This window comes from Delphinus delphis, chromosome 12, assembly GCF_949987515.2.
Source record: "Delphinus delphis chromosome 12, mDelDel1.2, whole genome shotgun sequence".
NCBI classification, from domain to species: Eukaryota; Metazoa; Chordata; class Mammalia; order Artiodactyla; family Delphinidae; genus Delphinus; species Delphinus delphis.
In genome coordinates, this window is record NC_082694.2 from 63,588,697 (window position 1) to 63,604,598 (window position 15,902).

General features: G+C 42.3%; 1 protein-coding gene across 1 annotated transcript in view; it reads right to left on the reverse strand.

The window, feature by feature from the left end:
* Positions 1-902: 902 nt before the first annotated feature.
* The window catches only part of RASGRP3 (RAS guanyl releasing protein 3), a 104,240-nt gene continuing 89,240 nt past the window's right edge, over positions 903-15,902 (reverse strand). The window contains exons 13-18 of the mRNA XM_060026839.1: positions 15,760-15,875; positions 13,038-13,185; positions 8,030-8,066; positions 5,203-5,328; positions 4,492-4,856; positions 903-2,928 (exon numbers count right to left, since the gene is read on the reverse strand). Of these exons, the coding sequence (XP_059882822.1) occupies positions 2,920-2,928; positions 4,492-4,856; positions 5,203-5,328; positions 8,030-8,066; positions 13,038-13,185; positions 15,760-15,875 (801 nt within the window). The 3' untranslated portion in view covers positions 903-2,919. The remainder of the gene's footprint in view (positions 2,929-4,491; positions 4,857-5,202; positions 5,329-8,029; positions 8,067-13,037; positions 13,186-15,759; positions 15,876-15,902) is intronic.

Consider the following 15,902-nt stretch of genomic DNA (forward strand, 5'->3'; position numbering starts at 1 on the left):
TCAAATGTGAAAATTGAGGCTCAAATAGATGTATATGACTTGCCCAGGATCTCATGACTACAACTAGCATGGATGGGATTTAAATCTGGCTGTGGATTGCATGCCAAAGATATGCTGTGGGAATCTCATTTGACTGAATTTACCTCCTCAGTCAAAAATCAAGGTGTTTATCTTAGGAATGCTTAAGCTTCTTGCCATCAATAACAGTTTGGTACTTCCTTCTGTAGGAGTCCTGCCTTCATTGTTAAACAGCAAACCTCTCTGTCTTTTGGAGAGGCTGTTTTACCATGGAAATCTGGGGACATTATTGCTTCAGGAAACACCACTCAACATAAAATGTTCAAATACCGGTTAGGATCACTCTCTGATTTAGGCAGATCTCAAAAAGCATCAATACAATTAGCACATCCTTCAATGAAGACCCAGTTGCAGTATCTAACATTTCCTCTCTTGGTATCTAATATTATTAATTTTTTTTTTTTTTTTTTGCTGTGCCATTCAGCTTGTGGGATCTCAGTTCCCTGACCATGGATTGAACCCGGGCCACAGCAGTGAAAGCCCAGAATCCTAACCACTAGAGCACCGGGGAACTCCCAATATTCACTGTTAAGATTTTGGTTTTGTTTTTGCTTTGACAGTGATCATCAAACCTACAAAAGGAAGGTCTGGAGGAACCAACCATCATAGTTCTTTTTGCTCCACCATGGGTTTGCCTAATTTACTTATTTTATTGATTATGGGAAAATTGACATATTGGAAACATCAGAGCCACCATTGGTTATGAGTAAATGATATAATCAAAATTATAAAGCAGCTTTATTATGGACTCGAATTCCTCTTCAGCAAAGTAATAATAGTAGTATGTGTGTGTATGTGTGTGTGTTTGCATGCCTGTGTATACATATAAACACATATATACACACATATACAAAAATAGTTTACGTACATATATACACATAATATGTTAGTTTTATTATTTTTTTGGTTTGTTTTTACTCGAGGTTCATTTAGTATCGTTGTAACAGGAAGGCTGATCCTATAAAACTCTTCTCATATGTGAAAAATCAAAAATAACCCAAACTAAGTGGCAAGTGAAATAACTGCTTTGAGAAGAAAAAGAATAGTCTTAACATTCATTAACAAAAAAAACACACACACAAGAAGGGCTTCTTGTACTTAAATTGCCGTTTTCTCTTTTTAATTTTGTTAACATGTATTTCATTGCGTTTATGAATAGGAATAGAGGGTATATATACATGGAACCAACACTGGGGATGGCTATTTGCTTCCTGAGGTGCTCGCAAATGGTGAGTTCTTACATTTTTGAGCTTAATCACAACTCCCTCACCTAATAACTTCATTTAACTTGCAATATCTCTGCAAATTGATCTCTGAATCTGTTTGGCATGATTAAGTCAGTTCTACCTAATTTAAAACTCTATTTTAAGGGGTCATCTTGCCTTAAATGCCCATGGGCTCTCAGCTCCCAAGGGCAGAGACGAAGAGTTGTTCCTCTTTGTGCATCTAACACAGGACCTGCCCAGAGCAGGTACTCAAGTGTTTGTTGAACAGAACTGTCTTCATTTACCTAATGGAAAATGAGAAGAAAGGCATTTTTTTATTGAAGCGACTGCCCCAAAAGAAACAAATTCAGTCTTATGTGGATTATATATACTTAAACTACCAAATGCAGACCAATGCGCCTCTGTGGGTCCAGTTTCTGACTGGGCACTTGGTAGCAGGTCATTCTCCTCAGCCATAGGCTCAAACCCATCTCTATTTTTGAACGTCTTCAACCAAGTTCTTTCTTCTCTCATCATGTAAGAAACAGACCCACGTCTAGTAATGTTGGGTCAAAGGAAGATATTCAAAATATTGATACTTTAAAAGTTTAAATGAAATGTTAATCAAAGGTGGTTTGTGATGATTTGCTTTCTATGACTCTTCTTAATCATGATGGCAATTTCTGAGGAAGAGCATGAGAGCTCTCTTTCACAACCAGAAAGTTTTCTTTTATAACAAACAAAATTCTCAAAACTATTTTGAGGTTTTAAAAATTGCTGGTTGAATTTTAAAAATTGTATTTCAGTAAGGGGTTTGAGGGATGGTTTGTTTTTCTCCTGAATTTTATTCCCAAAAACTTGAATTGATTTTTTTAATTGTTATTCATACTTCTTAATAGCAGTCTTATGAAAGATGGCTAAACCTAGTGAGATGGGACATGTATTTAGTTAATTTCCCCCCATGGCAATGATAAATATTAGGATAGTTTTCATGACTGTGTCGTAGCTACCTAGTGATACAGAATTGGCAAGACTTATATGATTATAGAAGTGTGACTTGTTACACATTATAATAGCAACTGTATGGTAAGAACAATGTAAACAGCTTCTCCTTGCAGCAGATCATCATTAGAAGAACCACTGCCTTCCAAGTCTGGAAGAGCTTCCTTGTCCCTCAAAAAAGTAAGTCCTGGTCCCGTCCAAAAAGCCCACAAAAAGACCCCTAAATCGACTCCTCGTTAAACACCCCCCTCAAAAGTTTATAAAAATACTGAAATAACATTCTCACAGAAAAAGCAAAGTCTGAGTTTAGAGAATGAATATCAAGTACATGCACAAAAGCTTTCATTTCACCCGTATATAAATGGCTCTAGAGAAAGATAGGAGAGAAAACTACCAACTACATAACACAGTCTTTGTGGCACCTCACTAGGAGCAGGGAAGGAGGAAATAAATAGTTCATAGGGTAAGTCCTCTGTCCCATAGTTCAATCAGGGAGATCCCACAGTGTCAAAAGGCAGTAAATGTCCAGATATCTTTTCAGATAACTTCCTGAGTTTTGGAGTGTTCTTCAGAGCATCTCATCTTGCTCCTTCCAAATGCCAACACAGTTGCCTTCAGTGTCCTCAGCCTGAAGTCAGCCTTCCTGCAATACGAATCAGAACCTGTTGTATGGCTGCATCTCATTTAAAAAAATAAGACTACTCCTAGAAAGCAGTTTATCAGATAATTTCAAGGGAACATCTCAAATGATCAGTGCCTTGTATACTCAAGATTCATAGAGGGAAATAAAAGACCATGTAGTCCACGCAACACATGATGTAAATGTTCTGAAATTAGATTGTAGTGGTGGTTGTGCAACTCAGTGAATATACTAAAAAACATTGAATTATACACTTTAAATGGGAAAATTTTATAGTACATAAATTATATCTCAATAAAGCTGTTTTAAAAGTTGGTGTTAGGGCTTCCCTGGTGGCGCAGTGGTTGAGAGTCCACCTGCCAATGCAGGGGACACGGGTTCGTGACCCCGTCCGGGAAGATCCCACATGCCGCGGAGTGGCTGGGCCCATGAGCCATGGCTGCTGAGCCTGCGCGTCCAGAGCCTGTGCTCCGTAACGGGAGAGGCCACAACAGTGAGAGGCCCGTGTACCACAAAAAAAAAAAAAAGTTGGTGTTAAAAGAAAGGAAACAATGGCTCAGAAGGAACTTACGATAAACTTCATACTACTGAAGACCATGTGTGGCATCCTTACTAATTGTCTTCGATGAGGAAGGAACTAGAGGAATTTTGGTTAAAGGTCATTGGCGATTTTCTCATCATAGGAAACTATGGAGATTGTGCGCTTAGATCTCCTGAGGACAGGTGGAATGTGGAGGACCAGTCATGAGAAAAAAGAGCACTGACTTGATCCAGTAGGGTCTCTACCTAACCTAATATTCTGTTTATGAAAATGATTCAGTAGGGAGGCAATGGCTTCCCTCCATGACATTACTTTTAGGTTAGGAATGTGACACCAATTTCCCCAAATCCTTTTTCTTAATACACTATGGACTGTTGACTAATAAATTTATCTAAGTCCATCTTGAATCAATTTATATTTTCAGCTTGTTCTAACAAATTCCATATGTTTCCCAATTTGCTTTGGATGATTTGAACATACTTTTTGTGTGGAGGCAAAGCCTGACACATAGAACGCTGAGGTCCCCATGTCTCTGATATTCACCACCCTCTCCTCCATGATGCTGTCAAAAGCCTTTTTTTAATTATTTTTTAAGTAGGGGCAAGAGTTTCCAGCTCTCCTTCTCTATCTACATGTCTTTTGCTTTCACTGCCTCCTCTGAGTTTGGACCCTGATTCTAGCTTGGAAAACTAAGCTGATGGGTATAGCGTACTGTTATATTGGATACAAGCAACAGTCAAGGGTCCCTGGACATCATGTCAGTATACAGACACAGAAACCTTCACTGAGTTTTAGAACCCATTCGGTTCAGTTTTATACATCATAAAACTGATGTCCAAGGAGAAGAGACCATTTGTCCAGAGTCACATAACTAGCCAAAGACAAGACTAAAAGTGATATGTCTTGATTCCCAACCATTCTGCTTTCAAAACTACCAGGCTGCCTTGTGGACTCACTATAACACTCATCTCAGCTGCTTTCAGCCTCCCTCTTCTGATTTTATTTGTGGTTTGACCAGCACTGACCTCACCGTCCTGTCTGGTCTCAACCATGTCAGCTTCATCCTGGTCTGGTTCGAACGCAGTGCCTCGGTCAACAACATCCACACCAGCCTGCACCCTGGGCTTCTCATTTTCCCACTTGGCAAAGCCTTTGTCCTTTGCTGCTTTGTCATGGAACTTGGACTTCATTTTGGGGAAGGTGTGGGACCCTGAGTCCCCCCAGCCAGCCTCTGACCACACAGGCTCGGTCTGGGTGGCCTGGCTGGTGGTGGCCCGCTGCAGCCGCACGGAGATCTTGCGAGAGGAGCCTGTGACCAGTGTGATGGCTCTGCTGTCCAGGTCTCGGTGTCCAGCTGCGACGCCAGGGAACTCGAAAACCTCATCCTGCACTGGAAGGGGAAAGATTACTGTGATTATTGTGATTAATCATACATCTGACTGCTTCACAGCAAACCGTCAAAGTGGGTGCAAACAACAGGAGTCTTACGGGTAAGGTCCTAGAGGAACAGACCAGAGGTGAAATGAAATTGACCTCAGGTGAACTGCATGTTATTGAGACCCAAAAGCCAAAAGGAGCATGTAGGGTTCAAGGGTCTTTAGCCACTGCTGCTTACCCTGAAGACCTTTATGTTTATAATGGCTCTGACTAGCTTTAGATCCAGAACCCAACCAAAGTGCAGGCATGGAAGGTGAGCAGAGAGAAATTGCAGTAGGAAAGAAAGTTGAGGACATTACCTGGAGGCAACGAAGGACTTCCAGGCAGTGACCCATGACCGCTGCCTAAGGAGGGCGCCCGGGCAAATCTCCGGCAGGCCAGAACCAGGAGGTCTTTGCACTGTTTATGACAGTTGGCTCCACAGTCTGACACAACCAAAAGTATCACAGGTGATTAGTGTGAACCACATGTCAGGTGCTGATCAGGCTTCCAGGTTGGCGTTTGGGCTCTCACGCCTCCCCTCCCCCACCCTTGTTTCTGTGTTTAATCTCAGGTCCACAGGGTGTGTCTAGGTCTAGTAAAAGGGCCAGTGGGACTCTCTTCCCTTCCTGGGGTTCCTAAAGTTCTCTCTTGTATTTGTTCAGCTGCTTCTTCTACACAGTTCACTGAAGTGCTGGGGAGCAACAAGCAGGGGCAGCCTGAATGGGGAGTTGCCTTTGCCCAAAACTAAATGCAAATTACATGGAACTGGGGTTCTTCTCCAGACCAAGATGGATTCCCCACAAAGAGGCTCCCTGAGCCAGAATGAGGGTGAGAAGCCTCAGCATCTAGTCTCTCCCAGGACCTACAGTTGCCTCTAAATATTTACAGCAAGCTGTCCCTCCATTCAGTATTTGTCTGCATTTTCTATTCTTCTTCATTTCCCAAAACCTTTTCCAGAGCAAGTGATTATATCTTTTGCTTCCTTTCTTGGCATAGAAGCAGAAGACAAGGTGAGCATATGCTCAATAAACATGTCTCAGATTTGACTATGGCTTGGAAATGGCATGCAGCAGATTCTGTGGCCTTCCCATTAGATGCTTTAGTTAAGAAAGTAGATATTAATTGCTACTTGGGGTACAAAATTTTGGCCACTTTGGAAGATAGCAACACAATTACTTCATACGATGAGGGTCCTACATTTCTCTGAAATCACTGAACAGATATGATCATTTTATAGGGTATATTTCTTTCACCATCAAAGAGGAATTTTCTCATTATTTCCAATACCCGTTTTCCCCTAAATGGTCTTGTTTCAAATGGTTTTTTTTTTTTTTTTTTTTTGCGGTACATGGGCCTCTCACTGCCGTGGTCTTTCCCGTTGCGGAGCACAGGCTCCGGACGTGCAGGCTCAGCGGCCGTGGCTCATGGGCCCAGCCGCTCTGCGGCATGTGGGATCTTCCCGGACCGGGGCACGAACCCACGTCCCCTGCATCGGCAGGCAGACTCTCAACCACTGCGCCACCAGGGAAGCCCTCAAATGGTTTTTTAATAACATCAGGGAAAGATCAAATTGCAATGACATGTCTGGTCTATTTTAATTAGACTTTTCACTCTATATGTCTTTAAGAGAAATACCATCTGAACAGAGATCCTAGGGTTTAATTGATTTTCATCTTCACAAAATTGTGTGTGTGTGTTTGTCTGTGTCTGTGTGTGTCTAGGGGATAAGGGGCAGAAACCAGTATCTCTGCCGCTTGAAAGTAAAAATTCAAGTTAGACTAAGTCAACTGATTCAGAGAACAAAAGGGAAGGGTTTTTTTGTTTGTTTTTTGAGCACTAAAAGGTGGCTCCCATAGAGGTTCAAGGAAGTTCCCTGTCCATGTAAAATGAGGGCCAAATACTGAAAGACAGCTAGAGAAAAAAGGCATCACAAGGGAACATTATTAATCTGAAGGCATTCTGTGATTAAGATATTTCATTTTGTGGCTTTATTATATTTTTCAAGAGCATTATCAGATTCTTAAAAGAACCAGTATAAACAGTCTGCATAAAATATCCAGCAGTTTTCTGAACACCAATAATGTGTAATAATCATATATCTACAAGTAGCCAAACATTCCTATTGCATTTATCAAATATATATTTATTCAATTGCTATAAATTTCAATTAAATGGGGGAAGTATATGAACAAACTCATTGAAAGGGGCAAATGTATCTCCTCTTTTCTCATCATCATCTGTGATTTAGTAGAGAAAGGAATAGCTATGTGAGAGTAGAAAGAAACGCATATGTATTACAGAAATGAGCATGGGGTTTTTTTTCCCTTGAAGGACAAAGTTCTTATATACAGTATTTCCATTAGGCTTGCCCTCCTCAGAATTCCCACCTTAAATGTGTGCTGATGATGGGCAAGACATCTTAGAGATAGGGGTTAGATGTGTGTGGGATAATAAGTGTGGTTTCCTTGCTCTTTGTAACAAGCGGTAAAATTCCAGCCTGGGATCTCCAAAACTTCAGGGAGTCCTTTACTGGACCGTTAACTCTTCAGTTGCCAGTAGCCCCAAAGCCCCAATTTCTCTGTGATGCCAAGAGCTTTAAAGTTTCCCTCAGAGGGCTTCCCTGGTGGCGCAGTGGTTGAGAGTCCGCCTGCCGATGCAGGGGACACGGGTTCGTGCCCCGGTCCGGGAGGATCCCACATGCTGTGGAGCGGCTGGGCCCATGAGCTGTGGCCACTGGGCCTGCACGTCCAGGGCCTGTGCTCCACGGTGGGAGGGGCCACAGCAGTGAGAGACCCGCATACGGCAAAAAAAAAAAAAGTTTCCCTCAGACAAATATGATTCCTGACCCAAAAGTCACATTTAAAAATTTTAACAATGGGAGATTGGGATCGACATATATACACTACTATGTATAAAATAGATAACTAATGAGAACCTACTGTATAGCACAGGGAACTCTACTCAATGCTCTGTGGTGACCTAAATGGGAAGGGAATCTAAAAAAGAGGGGATATATGTATATGTATAACTGATTCACATTTCTGTACAGCAGAAACTAACACAACATTGTAAAGCAACTATACTCCAATACAAATTAATTTAAAAAATAAAATAAAATAAAAATTTTAACAAAGTAACATTTACCTTTGCATTTGTATCCTTGCTTGATTATGCCCCAGAGCTGTAACAAAAGACAAAGTAATGTCAGGGAATCTGGAGAGAAATCTGGAAAGAAAACAAGGCCACAGAGAAGGAAGCCCTGGGAAACGTGATGCCTGGTAGAGCACAAACAGGATGTAGCTGCTCCTGACACCCTTCCTGTCAGATAGAAGGACCCTCTCCCAGCCCACCGCAGCTGGGGCAATAACAGGAGTTTTGCTTCCCTTTTCTTTCTGGGAGCCAAACGGGAGCTGGGATGGGAAACTGACGTTGGTGCATTTATTGGACTTTGGCATAATGTGCTCTCAGCAAAACTCACAGGGAGACTCTGTCACTCTGCCTTTGATAGCCCCTGGCTCCCTCTGCTTTTTTTTAAAATCACACTAGCTGCTCTTGGCGCCCCCTAGGGTAAATTAAGCGACCCAAGCAATGCATCCCACTAAAGCATTTGGATTTTGCTTGATTCTCTTCTGAGAAGCATTTCTACCTTGAAAGAATACAGAAGAGGAAAAGATTTTGCATTTGTTTGTGTATTTATTCTCTGCATTTGCTGCGTGTTTGGCCTGTGCTGGGGCTGTGGGAGATGCAGAAAAGGCTCAGATTCTGCCAAGCAAGTAAGGAGTAGGATGTAGGAAGTGACGAGAGTCTCAGGAGAGATGTGAGGGCCTACAGTTTAACAAGGGAGTGTTTGCCCAGGCGGTTCAGGGGCATCATCCTGGTGGTGGTGTCTTCACAAACCTCTGCCACACTGTAATCTCTGTGAAGAAGGGAACTTCCCACATTCTTTCCCAGGCCTCCTGCAGCACTTGCATATGGGAACCAGGGGCATCAGGAACATACAGTGCTGATGAATTAAACGGGCTTAGCTCAAGTTGGAGAAGCTCCATTTCTACACTTTGAGTGGTTAGGCTAAGTGGCTGATATCTACCTAATAAAATAATTTTGAAAGAAAGAGGGCTGGTGGGCTACTGGCATTGATGGGAGTGTTGTTCACAATGTGTTATAGCAGAACAATGCTCTGAGTGTGGGCATCATGGCCCTAGGAGAGTAGCTACTGATGTGAAGGGATTCAAGGCTTTGGGAAAGTTGCTCCTTACTCTCTTTCTGACAAGGAAATTCCATCAGTGGAGAGTGATTCCTTTGAGCCTTAAAAGTTATTTGGTCCTCCAGAAAACATTATTAAAATGCAAATGTCTCTTGGGACAGGGCAACACTTTGCCTTGGAGACAGGAAGGATTATTAAGACAACTAACTGGAAGCGAGGCCTCAGGTGCCTAGGATGACTGGAAAAGGGATGGGGAGGTGTCAGTACGGAAAAGGAAAGTGGGTGGGTAGGCCAATCACATCTGTCAGAGCTATAAGGATCTTAACGATAATCCAGTTTGCTTCCCTTTTATAAAAGGTGAGTGTGATGATGCAGGAAGTTAAATAATTTGCAAGGTCCCACATCTGGGAAACTTTGTAGCGATGAGAAATCGTTTCCTCACAGAGCCCTTGGTAATAGTAATAACAAAAATAACAATGATAGCTAACATTTAATGAACTCTTGCTATGTGAAAGGCACAGTTTTAAGCTATGTGTAGCAAGTCTTTTTTTAATTAATTAATTTATTAATTTATTTATATATTTTTGGCTGTGTTTGGTCCTCATTGCTGCGCGCAGTCTTTCTCTAGTTGTGGCGGCGGGGACTACTCTTCGTTGCGGTGCACGGGCTTCTCATTCTGGTGGCTTCCCTTGTTGCAGAGCATGGGCTCTAGAGTGCAGGCTTCAGTAATTGTGGCACATGGGCTCAGTAGTTGTGGCTCGCGTGCTCCAGAGTGCAGGGTCAGTAGTTGTGGCGCATGGGCTTAGTTGCTCCATGGCATGTGGAATCTTCCCGGACCAGGGATCGAACCCATGTCCCCTGCATTGGCAGGCGGATTCTTAACCACTGCACCACCAGGGAAGTCCCATGTAGCAATTCATTTAATGCTCACAATATCCTTATGAGATAGGTAATAATAATTTTCTCATTTTTACAGATGAGGAGACTAAGCTACAGAGAGGTGAAGTCATTTGGCAAGATCTCATAGCTAGTAAGTAGGAAAAGAAGAATGTGAAGAGTATGTCACTTCAGGGAAAGAGAGGAAGCCATTGCTCCTGGGAGTTTTGTGTGTGATCAGAACAAAAGCCGCTGATCTAGGACAAGACAGGATAAGGTTTAAGAAGCATCCAAATCTCTGGCTATGGCACGTTATTAGCACAGCTGCAGAAACTGCTGAAGAAGATAAAGTCAAGCATGAGTCCCATGAGGCGGGCAAGTCAGGGCGTTGCTTGCTAATGCTTACTTAAGAAGCAGGGGGTCTTCCCTGCTGGCGCAGTGGTTGAGAGTCCGCCTGCCGATGCAGGGGACACGGGTTCGTGCCCTGGTCCGGGAAGATCCCACATGACGCGGAGCGGCTGGGCCCGTGAGCCATGGCCGCTGAGCCTGCGCGTCCAGAGCCTGTGCTCCACAGCGGGAGAGGCCACAACAGTGAGAGGCCCGCGTACCGCAAAAAAAAAAAAAAAAAAAAAAAAGCGGGAGACAACACGAGGCACGAAGAGGCTCTGGGTCAGCGTGCCAGCCAAGGACAGGAGAGGGTACTTCCCACAGTCTCTGATTTAGAGACCTGAGGCTACTGTAAGACTTGGAGTGACTGTGGTGGGAGGAGCACTCGACTGGGAGTAAGAAGAACTAAACATGAGTCATGGTTCTGCTGCTAGTGATCCATGTGACCTTAGGGAAGTCACTTAACTTCTCCAGAGCTCAAAATAAGGGAATTAGCAAAATTCTTTCAGCTCTGGAATTCTAATTCTAAAATCAATGTATTTCAAGCAGTGTCTATTTGTCTTCCTTACCCTTAAAATGGAATTTATTTCAAAAGCAGGTGGTCCAAGCACTAAAAAATAGTTCCTTCTATTCCCCCACAGTTCCTTTCAATGACCCAGCTAGAGCATGGTATTTATAAATCCCTTTGAAAACCAAAGAACTTTTTAAAAAAGGTGTGTGAGTAAAGATCAATTCAAATTATAGCAAGGAAATTAAGTATATTTTGAAAAATAAAAAGGGATATTAAAACTCTGAATGAGTTAATTTCGATAAAACTCCAAAAGCATAAAGGAACACTAAAAAAAGAGAAAGATTCACTCTGAGCTCTGTGGTATGCAACATGTCTGATATCATTTAATACCACAACAACATGGCAGGTAAGTCTTAACCCCCTCTTACAGATAGGAAAACAGCGACTCAAAGATGATCAATAATTTGGTCAAGGACATAGATTAATAAGGGGCAGAATTGAGATTCAAAGTCAGAGTTCTGGACTCCAAGTCCAGAGCTTTCGACCTGATCACAGCTGCATCAAAAACCTAGCGCCAGCAAATCCGCTCTGATGAGTTGGGGAGGGAAGTGTGTGGAAGCTCCCAAGAAAGCCTACCTTGCTGCTTCTATAGAACCAGAGCCTCCATGGAAGGGAGAGACATCCAGAAGGACTGGAGAGCAGAGACAAGACCTTGAGATTTGATAAGGACCTACCAACTCTCACACCACACCATGGGTCAGATGTCTCAGCCTGACTTTTGGCTGTGCCAGGCCAGGGCCAAACAGATTCCCTGGGCCTCACTCTGCAGGAGAGAGTTACACATGGCTCCGTACCACTTGAGCATTTTTCAGGTCTAGATACAGGCAAACATTCCCATCAGAAGAGAGATACATGAAGAAGGAAATGTATTTGTTTGATGATAAAATGGTCAGGTGATGCAATCCCAGTGGTGTAGCTGGTAGGAGAACCTCTCCTTCCCTGGGGTGGGCTAAGAGAGCTGGTTAGGCTGCCTTGCCCCTTGATCACAGCAGCTTCTATGATCATGGGGGGGCCATCTTTGAGGTAACCACTGCCTCTAATTTACCTTTTCTCAGCGGGGTGTGTGCTTGAATTCAAACGCCTGCCCTTTGGCTCCCCAAAGCCAGTTATTCAAGACTGAAAGCGAAAAATGTAATTTAATGGGAGCGTATATGATATCAGCTACGAATTCCATACGGGTCCACAGGGGGACATGACTGCTGAATGAAGCTAACAAAACTAAGCTGGCATCTGGACAAATGCCACTCACCTGGCTGCTGGGCTACCCTTGTGTAGAGTACTACATTTTCCATCTTACATTACTTGGATATCAACTAGAAGATGTTCAGAGCTCGAGGGTCTTTGTTTAACACCAGGGCCAAACATGACCTTAGTTGCTACAGGATCATCAGATGTGGGGAAGTGAGGTGTACAACCTTCATTTGTTGCGGTGGTGTAGGTAGAGCCAGAACACTAGAGTTTGAGTCCTGGCTCTAGTCATTACTGGCTGTGAAAACCTGGGAAACTTGAGTTATCCTCTCTGGACCTCTCTACATTCATATGCAAATGGGGAGAGTAAAAGGCCCACCTTATGGGCTAGTTATGAGGATTAATTACACTAATGCCTCAGGAAATATTTTATTACTGTCAAATGCCAAGTAAATGTTATTTATTATTATAACCATCTTCTCTTCGAAAAGATTTTTTTTCCTTTCTGAGTTATGAATTATGGAGCCATATCATGATAGATTTCTAGTGACTGACACCATATGAGACAAGAACTGAGAGGAACCGGCTATAATAAATATACCACTTAACTGCACTCAGTGATGGGTGCCATGGCTCATTGGGCAGAACTTTTCCCTGGCAGGTATTAACAGACAAACTGCTCTCCTGAGTTAATACGCCTCACCAACCTTCCCTGTCTTCTCCAGCCCTGCATTCCTAGAAAGAACATAGCTAAATCTGCAGATCTTGCTTTCGTTTTTAATTGCATGTTTAATTTCAGGGAGCCATCATGTTTTACTTTGGATCTAAGGCAGACAATGGACTCTGTTCATGTATCATTTTCCCACATTCTCAGAATACTGCACAAATCACTACATAGAAGAGAAAGCAATGGAAAACAGACTTACAAATCCTGCACAGTGTTCACAGAAGGTTGGCTTGAGATAGGTCATCTCCTGAAAATTATGGACAAATCCCGGTCCCATTTTACAGTGTAGTTGGGACTTAGCTCTCAGGAAGTAAGCCATCATTTCATCCTTACTAATTAGACCATCCCTGTGAAGAGAATCAAAGAAGAGAGGGATCTTTGAATGCCATGTTGCTAAGTAATTGCCACACTTAAATCACTCACCTCCCAAACCTTTCTGGACAAAAGCGGGGGGTGGGGGGTGGGGAATGTTCACTTTCCTGTCACATCTGAAAAGAGAGAAACTCAAAGGACAGCTTTCAGTGTCAAAGGCTTTCTTAGCAAGCAGAAGATATGTGTGTGTGTGCGTGTGTGTGTGTGTGTGTGTGGCTTGTGCACTGCAGCACAGAAAGTCTTCTTCATTACCAAGTAGTAGCTTCCAGAAAGACATCTCCTTTCTAGCCTTTGCCTCATAATAGAGTTTGCAAGAATCAGGTTGCTAGAGAAAGGCAGAAAACTGTGAAAACTGGACCTACCATTCTCATATTCATTCTGCCTGATGTCATCCAGGCCACTACCATTGGTAATCTTTTCATTCATGTCTTACTGGCTCACAGATCATTCACTAGAGTGATTCTTCCAGATCTTCTCCACATAGAAGCTCTGGTTGCATCTACCACCACACACCCTGACTTCTTGTTTACCAAAAAAGATCAAATCCATTGGCGTAAGGGAGCTGCATATTGCCTTCTCTCCATACCCTTCCATGCCAGTTCAGAATTCCTTTATATCTCGTCGGTCCTCTCTTGGGGGGTCATTCTCCCCTCCCCCACTCTCCAGCCTCTCCAGGACCATGTTTCTCCTGCTGCATCTTGTCACCCACTCTTTCCTCTGTTTACAAATACACTCAGGACTTCCCCTCCTTACAAATGTCTTTCCTCAATCCTGCCTCCATTTCCAACATTTGTCTTTTCCCTTTTTCTTCTCTTACTCCTGCAGTTTTCAAGAAGAGTACTCGTTAGAGATTTTTTCCATTTCTTTCAATTACTCTTTCCTCCATATAACCAGGTTTCTAACCCACCATTCTACTGAAACTGTCACAGTGACATCCTCAGCAGCCTTTTCTCATTCCTTGAACTTGACCTCCTGGCAGCATGTGACATGGGACAGGTTTCCTCCTTTTTGACACTCCCTCCTCCACAGTCCCCTGTGATTCCATGTAGCCCTGGTTTCCCTCCTGCCTCTTATGCGCCTCCTTTGCCAGCTCTTCTGCAGGATCCACGTCTTCCTTTCAGTTGCTGCACGTGGGGAGAGGAGTCCCTGAAGCTGCATTCCTCAGGTCCCCGTGCTCATGTTCCTCTAAACTTTCCCATCAGACTGTGCTAACACTCCTGGAACTCCAGCTAACACGACTGGGCTGAAGACCTAACAATCTACGTCTCTTGCCCTAACCGTTCTACTGAATCTTGGCGCCATATCTTTGACAACTTGTTAGACTCTTCTCCTGGATGGTCCATTCTTCTCTCAAAATCAACATATCTAAGCCTGTCTGACAAAAGAAATCATGTAAGCTATGAATACTTTAAACCTTCATTTTTAGGGGAAAAAAGTTTTTTAGGAAAAAAAATATATCTGCTGGGACACTCTCTGTTCCAAACAAGAACCGGCAGAGAAACAAAATGAAGACTGGGAAGTGATTTTAAGTTCATGTTCTACGAACATGTCACTGACAGAAACAAACTGAGGGAAGAAGTGGGTAGTTAGTGGGAAGTAAGTTTTATAAAATAAAACTTAAGTTTTATTTTATAAAGGAAGTGTATGTTTCTAATAACTTAATTTTATTTTAAAAGTATTCTCTATTATACAATGAAGATGGATTAAGGTTTTAAGATGTTTATGATAAAGTACCAAGGCTTTAATTTTCGTTTAATTCTCACACCAACAAAAATATTAGAGAATTTTAATGTGATATAACTTGGACATTTAACCAATATAAAATCCAGCATTTCATTACAGATGATTTTTAAACTAGGAACTGATCTCACATAACTAAAAATGAAGTGATAAAATTATTAATGCCAGGGTTTCTTGGCAAATTTTTTTTTAATCATTATAATTTTTTAATGATCCAGGTTTTAGCCTCTGAAGTTATTTAATCTCCCATGAATCATTTGAAGCTAAAGAGAAATATATTTTTTCCTTTGTTTCTCAAGACAACCTCTGAACTAGCAAATGAAAAAACAAAGCATAAACACTTCTTGGCTATCTGCAGCCATCACCGGCTCTCCTGAAGATCGTAAGTAACGTAAAAAAAGATCTTACTTACTTGATGACTTTTAAGATTGCCCCTGGGTGCACTGATGCTGAGGATTCCACCATGCTAGATCTAACTATATTTAGTCTCTATTCTTTTTTGATGGAGGTTTTGGGGTTGATGAACTAGCTAAGTTGCAGCAGTAATAATCGGAAATGGAGAGCTAGGCTAATTTGTAAGTGAGCACTTGTACTTAACACGATGATGTGGTCTGCCCTGTGATTCCATCCAGCCAGTCATGTTTGTGGACACCAAGAAAAAAATCAGTGAAAAGACACCTTAGACACCTTTCATCAATACACTAGGATCAACTCTGTCAAGACATAAATTAAAGGTTTCCCTGCTCTCCTTTCATAGTAATTTTCTGCTTCGGGACAGTTGCATTACAATAAAACAAAATTAAACTTACTGATCTTTGTCCAGCACACAAAAGGAATCCAAGAAGGGAAAATTGGCAGCTATACTTTCAAAGTCCTCTTGGGAGATGTACCCATCCTGGTCATGGTCATAATTTCTAAACACAGACTGCAAAGGAAAGGCAAATATTTATTG